Source organism: Columba livia, chromosome 14 (genome assembly GCF_036013475.1).
Source record: "Columba livia isolate bColLiv1 breed racing homer chromosome 14, bColLiv1.pat.W.v2, whole genome shotgun sequence".
Lineage (NCBI taxonomy): Eukaryota > Metazoa > Chordata > Aves > Columbiformes > Columbidae > Columba > Columba livia.
The window spans coordinates 6,922,608-6,947,958 of NC_088615.1; the positions used below are offsets into that span (position 1 = coordinate 6,922,608).

At 54.0% G+C, this 25,351-nt stretch overlaps 1 protein-coding gene across 3 annotated transcripts; it reads right to left on the reverse strand.

Moving 5' to 3' along the window:
* Nucleotides 1-1,330: 1,330 nt before the first annotated feature.
* Nucleotides 1,331-25,135, reverse strand: LOC102093251 (proton-coupled amino acid transporter 1). 3 transcript variants are annotated; one of them, XM_065029744.1, is made up of 11 exons: nucleotides 25,001-25,135; nucleotides 21,237-21,384; nucleotides 20,443-20,533; nucleotides 19,191-19,279; nucleotides 18,858-18,953; nucleotides 18,033-18,117; nucleotides 15,577-15,795; nucleotides 15,240-15,338; nucleotides 13,686-13,852; nucleotides 7,538-7,707; nucleotides 1,331-4,289 (listed from the first exon to the last, which is right to left on the reverse strand). In XM_065029744.1, exons 2-11 carry the CDS (start codon nucleotides 21,377-21,379, stop codon nucleotides 4,021-4,023), a joined length of 1,428 nt encoding a protein of 475 aa, XP_064885816.1. In that variant the 5' UTR covers nucleotides 21,380-21,384; nucleotides 25,001-25,135; the 3' UTR covers nucleotides 1,331-4,020. The 3 variants fall into 3 exon arrangements, with proteins under 3 accessions (XP_064885816.1, XP_021144671.2, XP_064885817.1); XM_021288996.2 differs by lacking the exon at nucleotides 25,001-25,135 and adding an exon at nucleotides 24,099-24,944; XM_065029745.1 differs by lacking the exon at nucleotides 25,001-25,135 and adding an exon at nucleotides 22,637-24,070.
* Nucleotides 25,136-25,351: the final 216 nt, after the last annotated feature.

Sequence of the window (25,351 nt, forward strand, 5' to 3'; positions counted from 1 at the left end):
GGCTTGAGGGGGGCTCATCACACAGAGAGGCTGAGAAAGAGATAGCACAGCAACCTCCCTCCTGCCTTAACTGCCAGGTACAGGACAAGCACCACTTGGCCTGGCCAGACCTCCCACCACAACCCCATTAACCCTACACAGCTGGGCTTAATCCCAAATTAAAGCCAGGGGAGGGATGGCGCACTTGGCTGCAGCTGTGCAGATCCCCAACCCAGCTTTCCTCTACCAGGACAGGCTTGTGAGCTTTGCAGTTCACCATGGCTGTTTTTAATAGAACTCTAAATACAGGCAGGTCCCCAAGGCAGGGTCAACCCCCTGCATGCTGATGGGACATTGTGAAAAGCAGGGTTGCCATCCCCAGGCTTGCTGAGGGAGCAGCATTTTCTTAAAGCCAAAGGAAAAGATGGGGTTCACCTGCTCTGCCTGTTTCCTGCTCATAAACCCCAGTTTTTGCCTTTGCTCGCCTGTGCTCAGCCACTCCTCCTGCCCTGGGGTTCGGGTGGCCTCGGATTCCACCCCCCGGGGACCAAACTCCCTATCAGCCTCAGAACTTTAAGGAGACTTTTCTTCAAGCAATTAACTCAAGCCCTGATTTTCCAAACAGCCCCACTAACGACACACCGCAATGGCAGGAATTATTCAGCAGCATGAGGATAAGCAGAGCTGCAACCATGCTGGCGTGGCACCCAGCCGTCTCCTCTGAACCCTCATGTGGATCAGCAGCATCTCAGCATCCACCACGCTGCCACCATCCACACATCAAGCTCTTTTTTCAGCTGCAGTCCCACTTTCAGTATAAACCAGGCTGCTGGGTCCCTGGGCACAGACAAGAAGCCGAGGTGCAGCTTTGGTGGGGCAGAGAGGACAGCCAAGTCCAGCCAGCCCATAAAGACTCTGCCCACAACCCACCTGCACAAGTGCATTCAGAAGAAAAATGATCATTTTCAGAGTAGCAAAACTGAAACACTTTTATTTTAAACCCTCAGCAGAGGCAGGAGTCTCATGTACTGCAATGGGGCTGGGAAAAACACAGGGGCTGACCCCGGCTGCCTGCCGGGCTCCAGGGCTCCTGCTGTCGCATGGATGTCCCCTCCTCCCCAAGCCCTTGTTACTGGGTGGTATTTGCAAAAAAAAGGAAGAAAAGAGAGGAGGTAAAAACAAACAAGTCCCAAAAGTTGTAGCACATCCACTGACATTAATGCCACAGCACTGCCCCATCCAGCCCAGCACAGCAGGGTCCACCTAGGAGACCCCCGGCACTGCTGCACACCTGGCTGGGGCACTGCCAGGTTGTTTTACACGAGAAGTCCCCATCTCACACCCCAGAGTGTTTTCACGTAAAAAATAGATTATATTTATTGATTAAAGTAAGATAATGTAATTGAGGTGCAGCGCCAGCTCTTCCACTGGGCAGCTACCCACACTGTTCACTGACAATATCCATAGGCACGAAACATATACATTAATAATTTCTATATTTACATAATTTCCGTGGTTACAGAGCAGCCTACGGTACAGAAGTGTCAAGTTTTCAAGTCTGTTGGGTCCTGTGTCAGGTCCTCCTGGCTCAGCAGAGCCCCTCAGGCTGTGTGCCCCAACAGCACATCTGGCCTCATCTCTAAACACCCCCTGATCACCCCAATAAAAGTGAAGAACTGCAAAAAACATTTAATGCTGCTGTGATATCCCAGTCTCCTTGGAAATGAGGTCTTCACTGATTGCAAAGTGAGTTTGGGTGCTAAGAGCCCCAACCAGCAAACACATTGATGCCCGGTGCTGGGCTGGGGACATGCCCTGGCACACAGCTGTCCCCTAAAATGCAGCCAGCCTTCTCAGAGGGTACCAACAGATCTGGGGGCATGTACCAGACATCCCCTGCTCATAACAGCATGCTCTCTTCTGCTAAGGGTGACATTTCTGCTGTCAAATCCAACTGCAAGGGCCACGCCAGGGTCAGTACACAGTGATGGATGTGAATATTGCACGTTTCCCGTCCGTGGCATCCCCTGGAGTGCCCTCCCAGACCCCAGTGTCCTCCAGGTGGATGATCTGAGTTAAAGCTTTGCTCTGCTCATGAAACCTTCACCAGCACAGACTTGGAGGAGATGAGGTGAGCCTCCAGAGATGCAGCAAGCAGATGAGGGGCTGGAAAGGCGCAGTGACATGGCACAGACCTACCCCACACCTGGCCATGGGTCCATGTAACAGTATGGGGCACCCAAAGCAGAGCCAGCAAAAGGGACACAGTGCAAGACACTGAAACACCACCCATCAAGGAGGCAGGCTGCACGGACACCGCTCTGCACAGTTTCTCCTCCCAGAAGCAGGTTAAGCACCAAACACCCCAAGCATCACCCATCCTCCATCAAAGACAGAACACAGCCCACCAGTGCTATGTTCACACTACTTTCCCACCACCACCAGCCTTTGCCCACCCCTATGGAGAAAAGGCTGTGGTGGGATGCAGGGATAACAGCTCTCTGGAGGGACCCACCATGCTGCCGGTGTTTGGGAGATGCTGTGTGAGCAGGAAGGAGTTCAGCCCAGACCGGGGGTTGCAGAGGGGTGGCTTTCACACTGCTAGGAAAAGGCATCCCATGGAGGATGCATCTGTCCTCTTAAAACAAACAAAAAACTGCTGGCAGAGCCGTGGAACAGGCTGCCCAGAGAGGGTGTGGAGTCTCCTTCTCTGGAGACATTCAAAACCCGCCTGGACACATTCCTGTATGATCTGCCCTAGTGAACCTGCTTTAGCAGGTGGGTTGGACCAGATGTTCTCCAGGCGTCCCTTCCAACCCCAACCACTCTGTGATTCTGTGAAATGCAAGGGAACCCTCCAGAGAGGAAGCTGGGCTCACCAAGAGGAAGGGAAGCAGCAGCATGGTGGGGACTGTCCCACATCCAAGCATGCACCAGCCACACAGCTAGAAGCAACAGGAGCACAGAGAGAAGCTGCCTCCTACCAGGGGCTGCAGAGCTGGGGCAGAGGCAGAGGATGCCACCAGGGAGGGAGGAGAGAAAGGTTAAAAAACAACAAAACCAAAAATACCCCACACATGGGGGTTTTGTGTGTGATTTGACATTCAGTAATGGCCTGCAGACACAGCTGGAGTGTGCCGGGCCAGCTCAGGTGCTGTAAACAAAGTGATGCATTTTTGCGGTGTGCAGGCAGCACGTGGTGACCTCCCCATCCCATGAAGGGAGACGCTCCCACCCAAAGGTGTCCGGCTTGGACCCTCATTACAGCAGACCCCATTTGCTCTCCACGTGCATCAGATCCTAACATTTCCAAAAGCCAGACATTAAGTGTGTGTGCTGGATGGGGAAAAAAGTGCCACTACTGAAAGCATGGGCCAGAGTTCGGGAAACCCTCCCAGGCCAGGGAGGTGCTGTGCCTGGTGCCCAGCTCAGCTCCCAGGGTGTCTGGAAACAGATCTGGAGCACGGCAGGAGCCAATGCCCATGTTCGGGGATCCCACCGCAGGAGAGTCCCAGGATGCTCCATACCTCAGGCTCCATCTGCCATCCCCGCAGGGCTGGGGTGAGGAGGCGGCTGCATGCTCCCCAACCTGAGCTGAGGTTTCTCTGTTGCTGTAAAAATAAAGTGCTGAGGGGGGGGAAATAAAAAACTGGCACAAAAAAGAGCAGTCCCTGTTTCCTGCCCTGACTGAAGGGAAAAAGGGAGATACAGAAAGGCTGGGATTTAAAAAGAAAAAAATCAAAATGTACATCCCCAGGATGTACACTCTCAAAGTGACTATTTACACAGGTGCTGTTTGGCTGTAACACCTGCCCGAAAAGCCCCCAGGGAAGGCACTGCCCCAGATCCCACCTCCCCAGCCGCAGCCCAGCACAGGACCCTGCTGCAGATGGGCAGCCACAGCGTCGGGCAGCCCCGTCCTCTCGCAGACCAAACCCACCGCATTTCCCAAGGGGAGAGGGGAGACTGTCCCCAGGGGACCAGCAGTGCCCGTGTGCCCCCAGCATAGCGCCCAGAGGGGCCAGCGGGGCACAGGCACCATCACTGCACTATGGCACTGGTGCTGTTCACAATGGTGGCGGCAGGTGCAGCCAGCTCCACCAGTGCCTCATACGTCCCCACCACGAAACCCAGGAAGCCGAAGAGGCTGATGGCGATGTCCTTGACGATGACAAGGGGGTGCAGGCCTTCTGCAGAGTAGGTGGCGATCTCCAGCAGCGGGGGGAAGATGAGAGCCAGGGCGCTGCTGCTGACGGAGCCCACCAGCGAGATGACGATGTCCAGGCGCGGGATGAGGATGGCCAGCACGCCTGGAGAAGGAGCAGATGCAACGTTAGTGCAGCTGGCTCCCAAACGGCAGAGACCCTCCCCTGAGTCAAAACAAGCAAAAACCCACTGCAAGGACTCCATCTGCCTGAATCATTCCTCTGCCCTTCTCCCTGACACAAGAGCTTTGAAGATGTGGCTGCATGTTTTCCAGCAACTCCTCCCCAACAAGCAATTAAGCCATTGCATTGAGTTAATGTAGTGCAGCATGCAGACCAAACCCTTTTTGTCGCCCCGGGCACCACCACAGCGAGCTCTGGGGCCGAGCAAACATGCCGCTGGCAGAAGTTCGGCTGCTGGCCCCCCTGAGAGAACCAGCACTCCTGCTCCCCACACCTGGGGAGCCACAAAGCCTCAGAAACCCCATAAAACAGGAGGCAAAAAGCCATCTCCCCCCACTCCAAATAAATCCCTGTGGTTTGCATGTGTTTAGAGCTGCTCCAGCAGCAGAGCACCTGCGGCACAGCCCAGGGGAGAACATTTGTGAGGTAAAAACTGCAGCCAAGGAAAATCCCCCTGGGAGACTTCTGACAGCTCACACTTAGCGGCTGCAAATTCCAGCGTATTCCCACTCCCCCTTCTCCTGCTTGGGACCAGGGGAGGATGGAGGGATGGTATGTCCTCCTTCCAACAGCCCACAGCCACCACCACCCCTGGGCATCGCAGTGTCAGTGTTTGGCGAGCAGATTTAAAACAAGGGATCATCTAGGTCCTGTTTCGCAACTGGGAGCGGTGCCCCTCAGCACGGTCACACACCGAGCGAGTTCCCTACCCGCAGCACTCAAGAGCATCACTGCTGCTTTTTGTTCAAATGAAGCCTGAGGAAAAGGCAACCAGGGCTTTGTACTACAGAAGAGCATCCTCAGCAATCAAAGCAGACCTCAGCGCTTAATCAAAGTAACCAAAAGAAATAAACTGGATTATTGCTTTGAAAGCTCTGCTTAGAAACAGGAGACACCTAGAACTGTGTCAGCTCCAGACTGAGTTGAAAACAGACGTCTCGGGGCTCCCTTCCAGATGGATTTGTTCATTCCTCAGCAATCAGCTACAGGCAAGAGAGGTTGGTGGAGCCTCCCTGAGCCAAAGATCACCCACAGCACTGCAGCAGATGGAAAGCTTGGGAGACTGACAGCAGGCAAAGACACAAACAGGAGATGCTCCTGCACATCACCACCACTCCAGCCCTGCCGTTAAGGATAAGCCTAGAGATGAACCATCCTTCCACCATGGGGAAGAGCAGCAAAAGTCCCCACAAAGCTGACCTGGAGGAAGTTTATCCCAGTTCCCAGCTCTGCACAGAGGCAAAGGAGTGCTCTGCCAGGTCTCTGCTGTGAGCAGCATCCCTGCTCCGGCAGCCTGTGGGGAGAGCAGAGCAGCCAACCGCCAACAGCACCCTCAGCCCACCCCACACCGCTCTTTGGACTCAGAGTAAACAAAATTATTAACCCCCCACTAAAACAAGCAGGGCTGAAGCACCAGCTGCAGTCCTCAGCCTCCAGGGGCAACGGTCCTGCTTTCCACAGGTATTAATTCAAAGGGGTTTTAACTGTGCTGGTTTTGAAGTCTAAGCTTAAAAGACACCCATAAAAGGCACCCATACACCAAATTGCATCCTCTCTTTGGAAGCCAAAGCCGTGATGCAGGCTTGTTCTGTGGCCACACAATCATCCGATGAATATTCATGCAACCCCCCCAGTTGCTTTTATCCTCACCAGCAGTCAGAGAGACCTACAGGGAAAGGGGAGGGGAGGAGGTACAAAGGAACCAGCACCATTCAACCAACACCTCCACTGCCTCCCTATCCCCGATCGGCCACTGCCAGTGTCTAAATCCATCCCGTCACTCCACGCCTTCATTTCCCTGGCCAGGCACACCCCAACACCCTCCAGCAGAGGCTCCCATCCCATGGGCAGGCTGCGAGCTCAGCACCAGCACTGGGGTGGTCAGAGAACGTGGTCCAGCACAGAAGGATTTCATGAGAGAGCTGGGTCTGTTCAGCCTGGAGAAGAGATGACTGAGAGGGGACCTCATCAATGTTTATAAATATCTCAATGGTGGATGTCAAGAGGATGGACCAGACTCTTTTCAGTGGTGCTCAATGATAGGATGAGGGGCAACAGGCACAGGCTGAAGCACAGGAGGTTCCATCTGAATATGAGGAGAACCTTCTTTACTTTGAGGTGCCAGAGCCCTGGAACAGGCTGTCCAGAGAGGCTGTGGAATCTCCTTCTCTGGAGACATTCAAAACCTGCCTGGACACATTCCTGTGTGATCTGCTCTGGTGAACCTGCTTTAGCAGGTGGGTTGGACCAGATGATCTCCAGAGGTCCCTTCCAACCCCAACTAGTCTGGGATTCTGTGATCCCTGCACCATCCCTCCAGCTGTGGGCACTGGGCCAGAATGTGTTTCAGGAACTCAGCACAGAGGAGAAGGGGCTTTGTCCACCTCCGTTAATGCAGTGTTTCTGACTCACCATTACTGAGAACCCAGGAACTGGCAGCATCCTGTTCTCAGCCATCTCCACCACCCTCCAGTTAGCACCATGCTCCTCTCAAGCACAAACAAAACCCAGCTGCGATGCAGGGCCAGGTCCCTGATGCTCAACTCTGGTGCATCAGCAGCGTCAAGCCACGAAGAAAAGCTCTTTTTCAGCACATGATGCTTGCGAGCTCAGTCAAGCGTCTCAGCTGTGCTGACAATAGCAAGGATCTAGACTTCAGGAATGAAAGCCAGCCAAAATCTGATACTCCTGCACCTGATTTGCTCCACACCTTTCCCGAAGGTCCGCCAGGCTCTAATTTGGCATCCTGCTCCACCAGAACCTCACTGCAGGCAGCACACACCATCAAGGGAAAGAGACCACCTGGGGCTGACGCAACCAGACCTGCCCTGTGGCCACAGGCATGCCAAGGCTTTGTTATGGGTCATGCACCATTCCCAGTTATCTTCTGCTGTGCTATACACTGCCATGAATGTCTGTACACAAGCACACCCATCCCTCACAGTCAGTCACCCCTTTGCAGCCATGTCTGTGTCACACAGGCAGGAGAAGCCCGGCTGCATGCTGTGTATGGAAAACAGGGCTCCAGGAGACTCCCCACTGCCCAGGCTTCAGTAGCCAGGCCTGAGGCAGGAAGGAGAGGGGCAAAGGCTCTCAGCACCACCAGCCAGTGGTGGGAAGGTGGTGTCACATCCTCTTACGGGAACTCCGACAAGCTGCTTTCTACTCACAGGTCACGCCGACCAGGGCCACCCTGAGGAGCAGGTTGACCAGCCAGCCCCAGCGCTCTGACACCCGAGCGATGAGGGGAGGGATGATGATCTCGGCGGGCACGTAGAACTGCACAGCGTATGTGAAGAAAATCCCAATGGAGAAGAGCAGTTTGACAGCTTGGTACAGCCTGCAAAAGAGAAGGAGGAGACCCAGTGGGATACGCTCTTGCTCCAGCCCCCACGGCAGCAACAACAGAAAGTGGAAGGGGAACACTCTGCCAAGAAGGACTTTTGTGTGCCAGTGATCGTCCCTCCTGAACGCTCTGCTGGAAAATTAGGCTGATGCATTCAATGTACAGAGACCTTTCCTGGACAAATGACAGCAAGGAGACAGCACATCCTCCAAGCTGCAGCAATACATGTTCCCACACCTATTCAGAGGCTTTAGTCTTGGCTTTGTGTAAGGTATCATCAGTCCAGGAGTTGGGCCAGCAGCCTCTCAAATGCTGCTTCCCCTTGGCAAAACTTGTGGGCACAGATATTGAGAGCTACTTGAAAAACGAACGAACAAAAACAACAAATGACTGTCCTGCTCCTAACTCATCCAAAGGCACAGGGGAAGCTGGGGTGTTGTTAGTCAAGGGACCAAGGGCTTAACTTGGTCCTCGACAAGTTAAGGCATCTGCCTGCATTTCTAGATGCTCACGTGTGCCACGCTGCCCTTGGCTGCACAAAGTAACACATCCTCCAGGTACCCTGCTCCCTTATATAGAGATATAGGCTCCATACCACCCTCGCCGCTTGACCAGGCTGGACTCTGCAAGGTCTGCAGTGACACAGGGTGGCCTTCTTCATGATTGTCCTACACACACACACACACACACACACACACACACACAAATACCCCCACTAGCACTGGTACCACCAAGAGCTGCAATCCTGACTTTTGGCCAGTGACCCAGAATGAAGTTGCCTCCAACACCCATCCCCAGAGACCCCCCACCTTCACCAACAAAATCCAGCCTCTGAGCTGAAGGAACAAAACCACCACCTTTTCTGCTATTTGTAACCAGCTGGACTTTATTCTCTGTCTTAAAATAGAAGATGAAGAATATCTTCAAAGAGCCTTATCAGCTGCAGCCATTAATATTTCACAGATTGCAGTTACTGCTTGGCTTCTGAGGAGGGGGAAGAGAACAGCACTGCTGGGATAAGTCTGGGCTTACAAAGCAAATGTCACCACCACCACCTGCAACTGAACCTCCTCCATGAAACGAAAAAGAGCAGTTATTTTTGGAATGCTGCATAATACATGTTTGAGGCAGTGACAGTTAAACGAGCAGTTTGGGCCGCGCAGGGGGAAGGTGGGGAGCAGACAGGCTGCAAACAGCACCCGAGGCTCACCCCGAGTCAGACCTCACGGCCCAGATCCCACAGCGATGTAGTGGGGGTGCGGGACAGAGCCTGTCACAGGTGGCGAAAAAGCCACCTCCCGGCCTCATCTCTGCCCGCAGCAACCCGGCAGCAGGAAACGCTTCTTTAAAAGAGGAGTGATATCTAGTTACATCACACACGGTCCTATCTGGTCCCCAACTCACGACATGCTGACCAAGCAGGAAACACGGGTCCTGGCCACACCACTTGAGTAAATATGAAGTGGCTCCAAGCTGAAAGAAAGGTATACAGCTCCTCCTGATACCCCTTTACTTTCTTTGGGCCCAATACAGGGTCTTTCTGTATGTTGGCTCTCAGCATCCAGCTGCTACAACAACAATCCCAAACCAGAAAAGTCCAAATATTCACAGGCAAGACAACTCTGAACACTAATAGCAAAGTCTGGTGGAGTCAAATGTTTCTCACAGTCACAGGGGATGGAGCTGGGGATCACCTAAGCAAATGGGATGTTATGCAAGTCCATGGGATCAGATCAGATGTATTTGAGGTTATGGCAAACATCAGCCTGAAGCCACTTTCTCACCTTTAAAAGAGCAGTGTGATCAGAGAGAGACGTCTCACTGCCTGTGAAGAAGTAAGTGTCAGGTCCACCTTCAAAAAGGATGAGAGAAGCTCCAGGCTAATCAGCCTCACCTCAATCCCCAGAAAACTAGGACCTAAGTCCTCCTGGCATCCATTTCCAGGTGCATATTGGACAGGGTGAACAGCCAGTGGGGATTTTTCAATCCTGGAAATATCCTCATGGGTGACCTGGATGAGCTCTCAGTGACCCAGAGCAAGTTCACACTAAGATCAAATTGGAGGGAATGATGGACACACCGTGGAACAGGACCCAACCAACATGGTGCCATGGGCAAAGTTCAAATGTAAACACAAAACCCTGCAGGTGGGAAGGGCTGGGGCCCAGTTTCCTGACTGGCCAGGAGAACAGGACCTGGAAGTGTTGGTGGGCAGCAACTGAACATGAGAAAACAGCAGGACCCTGCAGTGATTAGGGTCAATCATATACCAGTTTGTGTTAGCGAAAACATAGCCAACAGGTTAAGGGTAGGGATTACTCCCTTGTTTGGGAGCTTGAGAAGCTACATCTTGTGTGCAGTCTGGAGACACCCAGGACAGGACAAACACTGACCTAGCAGAGCAAGTTGAGTAGAGGCTGTTGGGGCTGGAGCACATGACATGTGAGAAAAGGCTGCAAGACCTGGGCTCGTTCAGCATGAAGAGAAGGTTAATGGGTATGCTATTACTGTCTTCAGCTACCTGATAGGAGAGCATGGAGAAGACAGAGAGAGATCCTTCCCAGAGCTGCACAGCAGAAGAACCAGGGACACTGGGACGGGGCTGCATCCCTAAAGGGTAGTTAAGCACCAGAACAAGCATGTGGAGAGGTGGGGAACCCCCCTCCTTACTGATAATTTAAGCTGGCCCTGCTTTGAGCAGGTAGGTGGATATGATGATCTCGAGATGCCCTCTCCAACCCAAATTACCCTGTGATTCCACAGGCAAGCTAAAGAGAAAGCTACCAGAATCCAGAATGTGCCCACTCAGCCACACGTGACTCACATGCACAGTAGCCTTGAGCCACCTGTTCCACAGCCTGCATATTTTATTATTGTTTTTTCAGTTAAGTGATGCTGTAAAGCTATAAAGTGCTTCCAGGCAACACATAATTAAGAGATGTCACTAAAAAAGGTACAGGATAAGGTTGAGTACCAATCCTGTACAGGTCAGGAACCAGGATAACAAGCTCAAAGGGCATTTTAAACATCAACAAGAAGAAGGTCTCAAGCGCTAGGCTTGACCCACAGAAAACACGGGTCCACGCAGGGTCCTGCTCTGCCAACCACAGCACCCATGTCCTTAATCCAGAGAGCCACGACAGGCCATCTCAACAAGTTGTAAGAAATGGCACACCTTCCTTTGACCGTAAGCTCTGTCGTTACCTACCTCCAACCAGCCATATGCAACCAAACATCCTCCCCCTCACTACAGCATTTCTTCACTCTCAAGAGGGTGGGGTGAAGTAACCCTCCCGAGGATGCAAGGAGGGATTTCTGCACAGCAGAGCAGTATTTCGGAAGCTGTGGTTAGACCTGGGCACTGGGAACTGACACACTCCTCATTAGAGGAAGCTGCGGTCACAGAGAAATGAGGCTGGAGAAGTCCTTAGTCATCCTGTAACTCAACGATTCCCAACACGTTCATCAAATCTGTTCTAGAGACCTCTGGGCCATGGTTACAGCCAAGGAACAATGCGGCATCTCCACCACAATCCTCGCCTTGTCTCCCATGCTGCAGGCAAACCCCATGACTTCTCACCCACAGTCCTTATGACCGGCTCCTGCAGGTCAACTCTTTTTACTGCTAGGGAGAAAACCCGCAAACGAAGCAGAATGGGCAAAACACTCATTTCAAGAGCAAGTCTCCACCCATCACCTGCAGTTTAATGCGTGGGAATGCAGCAGTCAATACTTTGGCCTAAGTATCCTAGCCCTTACCTTAGATAAACCATTTCCAAGTCCACTATTTATAGCCTCCATCAAATGTTCTTCCAGAACATGCGCAAACATCAAAGCGCTTTGTGTGTTGAGTCACAAGGACCACAGCACACCCAGGCTTCCCCAGCACTGCTGCCAAAGGGCTATTCTCTCCTCTCTATCTGAAAAACCCAACAGTTTTGTTCAGAAAAGTACTTTGACGGCATGGATGTGCACTTGAAACGGGATCTTTCTGTAGCTTATCAAGTCACACAAATCTCATCACCTTCTTCCAAGGGATGTCATTGTCATCCTTTAGAGCAAACAAAGCTGAGACTTGCCATGGAACCCCCCGGGGCAGCATTACAGGTCAGCAGACATCACTACAGGCTGTGGCATGACCTGATGCCCTGCAGAGCCCAAGACCCGGATCCAACCTGCTTCACACCTTCAGAAACAACAGCAGCATTTCATCCCCTCCACACCTCACTTCAGCTTGCTGAGCGGATGGGATTCACACCTTGGCACACTGGGATTCAGATCTCCCTGCAACACAAGCCTGTTTTTCCACTGGCTCTGTCCCTCCTCACTGCAAGCAGGGACCCAGCAGAGCTCCCAGCCCTGCAAGGGACAATGCTCTCAGCAGGAGCAGGACCTTCTGCCACACCAACATCCAGCAGTTCAGTCACTACACTGATCCAGCATGAAAATCCATGCATACTTCAAAGAAACCCACACAGCAACAATTAAAGCAAAAACAGGCTCTATTTTTTTTCACATGCTTGCTTTCTCCAGAGCCCCAGCTGCACAGCTCTGCAAGGTCAGCATGTGGAAGCCCACCACTAACTCTAAATTTGAGTCTTGCCCAAATCCACTTCAACAGTGGGAAAGAGGCAGCAAGTCACGCTGCACAGCAATGGGCAGCTGCAAAGAGCAGAGACGATGGGCTGGGGAGGGGAACAGGCACCCCCAGCTCCAATTCTCACCCTGGTCTCTTGCAGGATTTCAAGACAGCAGAGACATCAAAGCAAAACCATTGAACTCCAGAGTGCTCCTAGGCAAACCCAGAGAAACTCTTTTGCCACAGGACAGTTTTCCAAGAAGCCTTGTGGCATCAAAGCCGGCGCTCAGCCCCAGCTCTGCACCCAGGCGCCAGAGATGCTGCTGTGAAACCGCTCCTAACCTGTTTGCACCGTCTCCTACCACACAAACACTTCGAAGCAGCATGTCATAAGAAGCAAGAATTGGGGTTTTTTTCAGGATTTTCTCAAATAATTCCAAGTGGAGCAAGCTGGAAAAGGCATTTGTTCTCAATATCTGTGTGCTCCACACTTCTTCTCCCAAAGGCAAGAGAAACTGCTTGAATTTCTCCTCCAGGGTGAATATGGAGCTGTGACACTGAGCAACCCGTTGCCCCCAGCACAGACCAGCACACAGCCCAGCCAGCTCCTACAACAGCCACCAGCCCTGGCAAGAGGAGAAATAACCTCTCCAGGGAAGCAGGTCCAGGGTCAGGCCATGTGTGTCTCCGCAGGGCTCCAGCCAGCAACCCGAGCACCTCAGGAGGCCTCACCAGATCCCAGAGGAGGACAGACAGGTTTGGGGAGCTGCAGAGCTCAGCCCCCATGGGAAGGAAGGGGTTTCCTCACAGCACCAGCGCTCACAGGCAAAGCCTGGGCTCAAGCTGAGCCATGTCCAGGCACAACACGGAGCCCAGGGAGTAGGAGTTCAAGCTCGAGGGCTGCAAACAAGGAACGCAGCCCACGTGTGGAGACGTCACATCTCAGCCCCTCTGGGAGCTCCCAGTTTTGGGTTAGTTTTCCATGTGCTTCATCTGGGGAAGAGAAGCGGTTTTTGCACTGTTCAATGACCTTTTGATACAGCCCCACAGGGTCTGTATTCAATATCTGTCAGCTGCAGTGCTGCTTAGCCCCCAAAAAGACATCAAGAAAAAGCCAAGAGCTGTACCTACCCAGGCAGGGAACATGAGGGACCCCAAGGAATCAGCCTGAGCTGCAGAGCCAAGACCAAGCTCAGACACCAGAGCAATGAGCCTTGACAACCCTAAACCAGCTCCTTCGGACAGTTTGGCTATGGCATGGTTGATCCTTCTGCAAGCTCACCCAGATCAGTTCTCCTAAGGAGTGACGTCCCCCACTGTCCCCTCTCCTGCCTCTCTGGCTGGGACATGCCTCCCTCACCCCCCAGCCCCTCCACTCCCCACAGGGACTCACCAGCAGTTGGGCAGGTTGAGCGTTATGCTGGCCTGAATGTCCGCCCCAAAGCGCAGGTACCCCAGGACACCCAAGCTGATGTACAAGATGGTGACAATGGTCATCCCCACGTAGAGGATGACTGGGAACTGCCGGGGGTTCTTCATCTTGTTTTCCAGAGGCAACACCTGGGAGAGGAGGGAAGGATGATGACAGAGCAGCAGGTTGCCCCCACTCCTCTATACGCCCCAGCCCCACGGCCAAGCATAGTCCCCGCATGCCAGGGGACAGGATGGTCACACATGGAACTCTGCAAGGGAGATCTGATTTCTGTGCTCCCACTTGAGACCTTCACGCTTGGCATGGCAGGTCCCCAGCAGGGTCACCCATGTTCTCACCTTAACAAAGGGACCTGCTCCCTCCCTGTGGCAGGAGCTGTGCCCACAGGTGCCTGGTGTCTCCAGTCGATGCCATCTGCACTACACTCTGCACCCCAAAACAGCACAGCCATGCCCATTGTGTCACATCGTCTTATTTTCCCCAGCAGGTCCTGGAAAGACCAAACACTTTCTCCTCTCTTATCAAATTTGTCCAGACAGATTTCAACCAGGCAGGACAATAAAAACAAAAGGAAGGACAGAGGCAAGTCCTTCACATCTATACTACTAACATTTGCTTTCAAATATAGGACTTCAGCAAACATTTTTATAGCTGTCCTTGGGTGGTGGGGATTTAAAGAAACACAGTGGCAGAGCTGGTGAGGAGGCAGGACCAGAACAGCTTTTATTTGCTTCTCCACCTCCAAGTCATGTGAGGAAGAGAGGATTTGTGCCTCACTGTCAGCCAGAGCCCTCTGCCCTGGGCACAGCATTCAGTAAAAGCTCCTCCTGTAATGGATTTGGCCCTCTCACACCCTGTGCTTACAGCTTATATTAAGAGATGAAAACATTTTTCACTCCTTTGAAGGGAGCTCCCGGAAACAACCCACAATATCTTAAGGAGTCATTAAGCTCTCTACCCACCCACACAGCTTTTTTCCACAGACACAGATGGTCTATTTACAGCATCTTGTATGAGAGGCACATGCAAATCCAGCCCCACGGCAGGCTGGGGCCACGCGGCTGCCCAAGGGAGACCTCAGCGCCTCTGCAGAGACGGGGGCAAAAATAGATCACTTTCTTTTTTAATGCTTTTTGGCTTCCCACTTAAGAAACTTCAGGATCGAGCCTGATAACAAGACTCAGGACAGTTCCTCATCCACAGGTCAGGCAGCTGAGCCGAAGGCGGCTGCCAGTGCGATTCCCAGCAGAGCCTGATCTACTGCCAGATACAGCCACCTTCAAAGCAGCAACCTGAGGTTTGGAACATGTTCTCCTCCAGCCTCAGATGGAAGCAACAGAGTTTGACCCAGGAGATAGCCTGGAGGCTAAAGCTAACAGCATCACCCAGAATTTGGGCTACTGTCAGAGAAACTCATCCGCAAACACAGCTGCAGCGCAGAGCAGGTGCTGCAGCAAGCCCGAGCATGGGCTGAGCCTCCCATGCAAGCAGCCTCGCTGCCACATGCCAACTTACCACCCCGATGCCTTCGAAAGCAAAGATTGCAGTGCCAAAAAAGAGAGGGTAGGTCTTCCAAGCTGCTGCTAGAGGCAGGTCACTGGGATCGGGAATGTCCTGGAAAAAAGCCCACACAGAGTTCAGATGTGGGGAGGACAGGGAGGACCTGGCCCACTCCCACTGCTCCCTGCCACAGGCCCATGCTGCAGAGAAAGTCCAGCAGAGCAGAGTATAAGGAGCGTGCCCACGGGAAAGAGCAGCACCCCACAGCCTGCAGACATCCCATCACTGAGCTCCCCCACCTGCCAAAGCATTGGACATCACAGAATCAATGAGGGGAGCTGTACGCACGTACCCTGACGATGTACTGGTAGATCACGATAAGACTGGTGAGCATGGCCACGTTGGCCAGCATGGAGAAGATGGACAGGACCTTGAGGTTCTGGATGAATGTGAGCAGCACCACAAAAGGCAGCAGGGAAAGCATGTAGAGCCGGGAGTCCATGGTGGGGGTCATGGTCACCGTCCTGTTCGAGCTGCAGTCATTGGTGGTCCCATTTGCTGCAGATACGACCTGGAGAAACACAGGAACACTTGATGAACCACATCGTGCAGGTCTGAGAGCCACCAATCTTGGCAGCGCACCCTGGGTGTGTCAGACTCCTGCCCCATCAGCTCACATTCGCACACAGCTGGTCAAATAAAATCAAAGCAACATGGGTTTTCAGGTAGTTTTGAAGCAAATCCCTGTTACCTTGCAAGGAAAAGAGCTGGGACCAGCTACAGCATCTGAGCCCAGACAGCAAAACCTGCCCAAGCTCAGGCTTGCTGGGCACATGAACCAGCCAAGCGCACTGAGGGCAGAGCTTGGTCTGCACTACCCACGTGGCCAGTTGAGAAGAAAGGAAAGAGACATTAAGGGATATTTCCTCAAAGGTCCTTTCCCTCCTGCTGCACCACGTTGCACCCAACGTCACGCACCCCTGCAGCTGCTCAGTGCCCTGTTTCCACGTGAGGAGATCCAGAGGCTGAGCCGTCCCTCTCGGGAGCGCGATCACGCTATGGATCACCAATACAACCACCACCAAGCTGGTTTGGGTGCCAGGTGCCATCTGGCCACTGCAAAGTGCTGCCTGAAAACTAATTTAAACTGCTCCCAAGCAAGTCCTGCCCCAGAGGAGATGATAAAGAGCTTCTGCACAAATCAGCATCCCCCATGGGACATGCAGAGCCACCATGCACCCACAGGGAAGTGCTGCTCAAACTCCATCTGCCCTGCCTCTCTGCAGCTTCCCCCAAAGCCATTTTCCAAACCAAAGCTCTGCCCAGCACAGCGGCATCCTGCCCAAGGTCCCACCTGCACCATTACTCCCCATCTAACATGCTACACCCAACCACCACAAAAAGGAACAAGCAACACTCTCCTCTCCCTACACAAAAGAAATCCGAAACTGAAGCCAAGGGATTTCTCAGCTATGGGAAACCCTAAAACGGGTCAGATTTGCATGGTTGTGCAAACTTCCCTCGTGGTTTGAGCCAGCCTTCAGTCTCTGCTGCAAGGGGCTGAGCAGAAAGCAGCCCACCTTGATAGAACAGCAAGGGGCCATTCGCAGGGAGCAGGAGCAGCCCGGCCCCACACATACACCCCACACTCCTGCTCTCAAAGCTGCTGGTGACAAATCACCCACGTTCACCCATTTATTCCTCCCGGCCACCCCACAGGGCAGCACGAGGGGCATCTCCTCAGCTGCTGCTCCCAGAGCAGAGGCAGAGCCCGTCCATCCTCTGCCACCCACCGTCAGACCCCCGAGAACCTGCTCTGAAGCTGACGGGTGTCAGGGCAGGGCTGGGGAAGGTCACAGCCACGCTGGTAGCGACCGGAGCACTGCTGCACAAGCACATGGGGAACAAGGCTGAGCGAGGCACTGAGCTGGTGAGGCTGGGAACAGGGACTTGTTATTCCCAGTTTCTGACAGCGTGGGAGCCAGCCAAGCGGTTCAGAGTTTCTGTTTATTTCCTCCCAATGCCTGGCAGAAGGAAACTCTTTCCCTAAAGATGTAATTAAGCCCCAAAGCCACGAGATGAGGCAAGAAACTGGAATGCAAACAGGTCTAAGAAAGGGAGCAGAGAGGTTACCATGTTCCAGTATTTAAAGGGTGGCAACAAAGACAATAGAGACTCCCCTTTTACAAGGAGTCATACGGAAAAGACAAGGGGCAGTGGGTACAAATTACTCCCAGGGAGATTCCAATTGGACACAAGAGGGAAATTTTTCATTATGAGAACAATCAGCCATAGGAATAATCTCCCCAGGGAATTTGTGGATTCCCCAACATTGGACACTTTTAAGATTCAGCTGGACAGGGGGCTGGGCCAGCTTGTCTAGACTGTGGTTTTGCCAAGAAAGGTTGGATCATATGATCTTTGTGGTCCCTTCCAACCTGGGATTCTATGACATGACCATCTAACACAGAGCATCAATAAACCAATTAACTGAGGCAGCAGGACATCAAAGACACAGTCCCTCTGCTTTCATCATGTTCCTTTCCCAACCAGGAATGGTCCCCTCTTTCTCCTGGGTGACATGGACAGCTCAGCACCTCTGCACACGGAGCAAACTCACAGGGATTCTCAGACAAACCTGCCCTGTTTGAACACGAAAACAAATACTTCAAAATACTTGGGCAGAGGAGCAGTACCTTCCTGAGCAGCATTAGCTATGGGAAGCGGACCTTTGGTGGAAAACAGAGCTGTGACCCAAACGCCTCCACACCCATTCTCACCTTCCCCTTGCTCATTAATAAGTCTGACCTGTTTCAGATTGTCAGCCAGAAAGACAAAGTACACGCAGCAGAAACCCAACTGAGTGACGATCAGGAAAAGTGCCACTACACGCCTAGAAAATTAAAAAACAACACATTGGTTAGCCAGGCCATACAGAAGTAAGAGCCCACTTGGGTTGCTTGAGGGCTGCAATCAAACACTGCATGGACGCTGCTCCATGGGCTGGGATGTGCAGGTCAGAGCATGCCCAGATTGCTTCTCTTCAATGCTTGGGAAAGACCACATCTCCATCTAACCTCACAGACCTCAGGCTCTCCGATCTCTCCCTCCCACCACCTCCACAGGGTCAGACTCAAGAGGACACTCAGAAGGAAAGTTTAGCATCTCCAGTCTGCTGCTGAATTGTCACAGCTGGAGGCAACGCTCCCCACACACAGGAATAGGTTGATTTTCCCAGCGTCTGATGTACAATGTGATCTGTGTGCAATATCTGTGTGATGTGGGACATCCACAGGGCTGGCAGCATCCCTGGGAGGCACCATTAGACATGCTCATTGTCTAACGAGATGGGCCAGCACTGAAATACATGTTATTTACCCTTTTCTTACACTGCAGAGATTTACTTCTCCCTTTAGTATAAGCTACATGTGGTTCAGGACAAAACTGGGTCAAAGACCTCAATGTTATCCCCCGGGGGACATCGAGCACTCAGGATAGGTGAGCCAAATAACATTTTGTGTCACTTGTGCCCATCTGCCCACACAGCTCAGAGACCAGTGGGCTCTTCTGTCCCAGTTGCAGCACGTGCTGGTCTTAAAGACAAGTCCCCCATCCAGAGGAGGGAACAGGTACCTTCCCCAAACGGCATGTGTCCGCAGACACGCACTGGGAGTCGATTCCAGCCCGTACATCACAGCATCCCCATAGTCCACAAACTGCTTCTGGAACCTGTTCAGAGAAGAGCAAGAAAAGGGACGTCACATCAGCCCTGTCTGCTGGCTCCCAAGGCAAACAATGGCATTAATGGGGAAACTGTTCTCGCGAAAAAGGCCAGAAGTAGTTCCTGACCGAGACTTTGACATGGGCAACTTGCTGTTGAGGAGCTTCAGAAAAACAACCGGGCTTGTTAGGAATGACGGAGGAGTTGTAGGAGCAGCAGTGCTGAGAAGGGGAGTCGCTCCTTACCTGTAGCAGAAGTGATGGGCGCATTTCACCAGGATGCCCATGCAGTGCACAGCCACGACTCCCATCACCAGCAGGCTCAGAGGACCCAGCTGCAGGGGAAGAGAGGGGGAAGGCTGCACTCTGATGGCCAGAGGCAGAGCTGCACCGTGGGGTTTTCTTCCAGACAAAACCCCACAGGCTCCGTGCACCAAAACATGGCCGGAGGCTGAACTGGAGCGCGGGTGCTGCTCCCAGGAACCAGCCCCTCAGAACTGAGTAACCCTACAGAGAGCTATAAACTTGGCTGGAATGATGCAAAAGAAGCAAGGTGGGGCAGCCTGGGCATAGCAAAGTGCTTCCAGGGTTGTTTTTCCAAAGTATCTTGCAAATTGCTATTACACAGGTGATGAAGAGGTCATGGTTTGGACAAAGGAAAGAAGTTTTCTTTTTAAATTCTTTTCATTTTTCAATCTGAGCAATAGGAACGCTGCATTGCTGGGTGAGGAAGCCCGGAGCAGAGCAGCAAGGTGGCCGTACCTCTCACACGGACAGTAGTTGCTGGGGTATGACACAGACCCTGAGGAGCAGAGTGTCAGGACAGAAGCAGTGGGGATATGTGGCAATGGCCAGGGCTGCTGTTTGACCTCCAAGTGTGACCTCAGCCCTCAGGCAGCAAAGCTGCATCACAACCACTGATCTCCACAGCACCAGTGCCACAGGGCTGGGCCAGCCCAGGTGAAACCCCATTGCCATCTCCTGCCACTGGCATTAACCACTGACCAACGGGGTTCGTTATGTGTGCGCTGTGCTCGTAGGACCCTCAGGAGGCACAACAGCCTGCTCACCATGGACTGTTGGGGACAAACGAAGGTGAAGGTCCTGCTCAGCCTGCCACCCACAAGACCAGGGCAAGGAGATGCCACCTGAGTGGAGCATTTTGGGAGAAAGATGCTGATGCTGCAGGGGCCGCGAAGTTAACACCCAGCTGGGTGCAGAGCCACGGACCCAGCACCCTGCTTGACCCCAGCAGAGGAAACCACAGCCCCAACTTGCACACTGAGCTACTCGAGACCAGCCAGCACAATGCAACAGCAGCAAACACAGTCTTGGCAGCAAACAAGGCGAGCCACAGAGCCCAGGTGCAAAGGTTCACAAGCCACCAAGCACCAAGAGGTATCTCAGCTGGGAGTTGAGCCCTCACACCGGCCACATCAGCTGCACAGTGCCCTGAGGTCACTCTGCCCCTGCACAGCGGGGCTCAGAGCTGCCTTACCAGGATGCCGGCGTTCTTCACAGCCAGGGGCAGACCCAGCAGCCCCGTGCCTACATTCCCCTTCAGCAGATGGATCAGGGTCTGGTACCACCTGAGGGAGAGAAGATGCAGATATGACCATTGGCAGATACCTGCACCCGGACCATGCACAGTCTCAGCCCCTGGCTCATCCTGCTCGGGGTCCAGCAGCTCTGAGCTGCTGTGGGAAACACACACAGGGATCTGGATTCTGTCCCCTGAACCCAGCTCAGCCCAGTGGCTCTGAAGAATGATGGGAAGTAAAGACAGGAACAACAGATTTTGGGTAGGCATTTGCAGAACCAGCTTTGAGGCAAAACCCAGCACTAGTGTAGCTCAGCACCAAGGGCCTGCACAACAGGCAAGTCTCTGAGATGAAGGGATGGGTCTCCCTGGGGCAAGACAACATCCTCTGCTCATGTGGGTAAGGCATAAGGAAGCCCCCAGGGCATGGCTGCAACATGCCCAGGTAACCTCTGAAGCTGGACATGCTGTTTGCTCATCACGGCTCCCTATCAAATCTAGCTGATGGGGGGAACATTGGGAAAAGCACCAAACACTGCCCACTGCCAGCAAGTCCAGCTTCACTGGAGAGCAGAGAATGACCCTGAGGCAGCTTCCCACTTGGTGCCAGCACCCCATGGAGGCAAGACCATAGCTCTGCCCTCACCACCCCATAAAACCACAGCTCCAGCATACCCCAAGGAAAGCTGGCAGGCAGCAGGGAGCCCCCATTACCTCCCAGCCAGCCCAGGAGGGAGGGAAGCATCACTCACGTTGTCCCATTGGTCTCTCCGAAGCGCTGGTAGGACTCGGGGTGGGCAAAGCCGTTGATGCCACCAGGCGGGCTCCCCTCTGGTGTGACATCCGTAGAGCTGTAGTCGTTGTAGTCCTCGCTGCGCAGGCGCCGAGTGGACATGGTCTCTGTGGGGGGAGCTGCATTAGGAGTGCTCAGCTCAACACCCCCCTTCTCGGGCTCCCTGGGGTCAGCCATTGTGCAGAGAGACCAGCTCCTACTACCAGAGCAAGGTCTGCCCCGGGGCTTTTATACAGCAACATGCTCCCGCCCAAGCAATCATGGAGCTGGCATGTCCCAAGGTCAAACGTGCACAGTATGTTCCCAACAGCTCTTCCTGCAGGTTCATGACCCCAACTCGGGCACACCTGGGTTCAGGATCCTGCAGACAGAGCTTGGATGTGACCCACTTTGCATCAGGCAAGGGACCAGCTCTAAGGATGGCAAGTGCAGCACCAGGGGCAGGGAGGGACATGCTGGCAGAGCGTCCCCAGCCCTGGCACCCAGGACTCGGGCTGTTAAGAGAACGGCCAGGAAAGAACAACCACTTTTAACCCGCACACAGTTTGCTGCAAGAGAACAGCTTGCTCTTGCCAGGGAAGGGAAAGTTTCCCCAACTTCCCTTAAAATAAATAAATAAACAAATAAATACATAAATACATAAATAAATAAAGACTTTGTATCAAAAAAGAATTGATTATGCTCGATCAGGCAGGAGAACAGGCCATGGGCTGACAGCAAACCACCCAACCCAAAGTTTTCACAGCCACAGAGGTTGCTGCAGGACTATGGGGCTTCCCAGGAAGAGGCACCTGCACAAACTGAAGCTCTTGCTCCAGCAAAAAACCCAGCAGAGTCCCACAAGCCAGGAGCACCAGCACAAGCCCTCCCTAAGGACACAATCCTCCTGCCTTCGGCTGGAAAGCACTTGGCGAGGTAATTTCCACACATGCCCTAAAAAGCTCCTGTAGCTTCTGCACATCCTGCTGCTCCCCTCCCAAAAAAATGCCTTTGCTTCCTCCAGTTCCCTGGCTGCACTCAGCACCCCAGGTGCCTGCTGGAAGGGGCACCGGGGACAGGGAAATTATCTGCCAGCCTCTTGCCACACAGCCTGGTGATTCGGTCCCTGCCCCAAGGCTCCTCCAGGGTATCACCGCCCCAGGCACCATCCACACCCCAGCAGTCCCAGTTCTCCCCATCCCAGTGCTGGTGAGGAGTGGAAGCAGGAGAGAAATGTCTCCTGCTAGACAGCTCCTACCAGGTCACACAAGTGACCCTGGCACAGACCTAAACGTTAGTCTTTGCACGGAATGCTCTGCCCAGGCTGCTCAGATCCCGACCCTCAGGCATCCCACCTCCCCATCACCATACTCTGCAAACCTGGCTGTTACTTGCAAAAAAAAGCCAAAAGCTGCAATCGCTTGAATGGTCCAGCCTCGCAACCGGAAGGGAAGTAGGGAGCAAGGGACTTTGCTCAACTCTGGATGCTTGCTCCAGATCCCGGTCGCTCAGGAGCAGTTACTCAAGCTGCAACAACGCTTCTTTATTTCCTGTGGCACCAGGCAACGCCGGCAGCAGAAAGCAGCGCCAGTCTGTCCTACACAACACCAGCCTCCAGAGCAGCGGAGAGCCCAGGCCGGGCAAGCCAGGATGCAGCCGGGTGCTCAGGAGCTGAAGGCAGTACATCCACCACTCCTGCCCAGCCTCTTCCCTCACAGCCAGGCCACGTAATCACAGCCTGAACCGGCTCTGCCACAGGCAGGGCGATGCGGTGAGGCAGGGACTGGGAAGAGCGGCAGCATGAGTTTACACAAGGAAAGCGTTAGAAGCTATTTGTCATGGGTGCCCGAAGGACAGGGGAGAGACTTGGGAGGTTTTGCCAAGCACCTGGGGCTGGTGGTTGGCAAGGACAGAGGCAGAAGGGCTGCCAGGGAGGGGTCAGGCATGGATACCCCTCCCCAAAGACAGCCTGCACTTTATCTGAAGTACCCAACAGCAACATCCTCCAGATAAAACACAACACAGTTACATCGGTCTGCCTGATTGCTCCCCATTATTTTATTTTTTTCTTCCCAGCCCCAGCTGCTTTTTGCTTTGAAGAGCCAGGGAAATGCATTCATCGTGACTTGCCTTCTTTGTGTCTGGATTAAAGGTTGCATAGCAGCAGGGAGCAAGCACTCAGCTCCCCCGCAATCAACAAGAAGCTGCAAAACTTGTCTCATCCACACAATTAATATTTCAAACAAAAGCAAAACCACACTACATCATTGCCTCGTCATTGCAAAGACAAGAATGGTCTCATTCATTTTCTACTTTAAACCCAGCTCCTCATCAGCTTTCATGTGCATTTGTTTCCACCTCTCCACACACGAGTAATTTCACTGTGGTGAGCGAAGCGCCCAGGAAAGCTGGGTGTGGGGGTGACAGCAATCTGTCCCTTAGAGTGACAACCCCACGCCAGAAGTCGAAAGCAAGATGCAACTTTCTGCTGACCCTGACAGCTCTCCCCAGCCAAGCAGGGCCTGTGTGCAGAAAGACTACACGAAATCTTCAAGAAAGGTGGGTTGCAGGGCAAAACTCACTGCTGCTCCCCACAGCACATGTTGAATCCTTTATTTCCACAGCACTGCTTGTCATCCATCCCAGCATGACACAAGGGAGAGCCAGCACTGCCAGATCCCCCTCCTGCCTGGTCCCACTCCCCTGCCCACAGGGAGGCTGTGGCCAAGCTCCATCCCCAGGCTGCTGTGCACACAACACCAGCTGTGTCCCCACAGCATCAGTCCTTTGGTCCCTGTGCCACCCAGTGCTCTTACAGCCCCAGAGTCACCCCCAGTCTCACCTTTCCAGTACTTCACAGTATAGCCTGGTCTCTCCAGCCTGGCTTCTCCCCACAGAGAGGTTGCTCAGGACAAACCCCCACAGTCCCTGCAGCTCCCACACCAGCCGTGCTGGGCTGCCCCACTCCCCCCCCACACTGAGCAGCCCCCAGCAGCGTGGCTGCACCCCACAGAGCGCGGGGTTCCCTGAACCCTCCAGCTCACCACACAGCATCCTGCACCCTTACTAGCACCTCACACCGGGTGCACGACACAGGTGCTGTGCCCCCCAGACAGTCCAAGGGGAACCCTGCAGGCTGCCAGCACCCCCACAGGGCACCACCAGCACCCCTGGGTGCCCATGCAGGGTCTAGGCAGACCCATAGATCCATGCAAGCTCTGGGCACCCTAAGGCATTGCTGCAGGCTGCTAGGACCCTCAGGGACCTCTGGGCACCCCTGCAAACTAGCAGCACCCCCCCGGCACCCACATAGGCTCTGCACACACACATGGCCACATAAATGGGCTACCAGCACCCCCAAACTCCCCTGAGCACCCATGCGGGCTGCCAGCATGCTTCTGCACCCTTGAGCATCCACGCCTGATGCCAGCACCCCCAGGGACCTCTGTGCACCCACACAAGCTGCCAGCTCTCCCCTACAATCCCGGCCACGTACAAGCGCTGCCAGCGAACCCCTGCACCCCCGAGTCCTGTCAGCACGCCCAGGCTCATTGAGCACCCACACCGGCTGCCAGCTCTGCACCCTGAGCACCCACACCGGCTGCCAGCTCTGCACCCTGAGCACCCACACCGGCTGTCAGCTCCGCATCCCTGAGCATCCACACCGGCTGCCAGCACCCTCGGGACCCCGCGCACCCATGCGGGCTGCCAGCCCCCTCCCGCACCCCGGTCCCGCTCCCGCACCTCGCTGCCGCCCCACGCCGCGCAGACCCGGCCGGGCCCGCTTCCTCGGCCCGCGCCGTCACGTGACAGCCGGCTCAGCTGACCGCGCCACCCGCGCCTGCGCACGGAGAGCCGTGAAGGCGCGGGGCGGGGCGAGGCGAAGCGCGGCGGGGCACTACAGCGCCGCCTGGCGGACACGGCGGTGGCGCGGACGGGGGGGTGGGTCTCGCTGCCCCGCGTGGGGCAAAGGCGAGTACGGCTGAGCCCTGCGCCCCCCACGCGTGGGCGACGAGGAGCATCGCCCGCAGCGCGGCTGTTCTTTGGGCAGGGCCTGCAGAGCAGGGTAAGGCTGGCAGGTGTCAGGGAGACACA

Excerpts from the sequence above, each read along its gene's own strand:
- LOC102093251 (XM_065029744.1), bottom strand. The coding sequence starts at position 21,379 with ATGTCCACTCGGCGCCTGCGCAGCGAGGACTACAACGACTACAGCTCT. Across the intron at positions 19,280-20,442 it reads TGAAGAACGCCGGCATCCTG|CTGGGTCCTCTGAGCCTGCT; the intron begins GTAAGGCAGCTC and ends CTTCCCCTGCAG. Across the intron at positions 4,290-7,537 it reads GGCCCTGGTCGGCGTGACCT|GCGTGCTGGCCATCCTCATC; the intron begins GTGAGTAGAAAG and ends CTCCTTCTCCAG.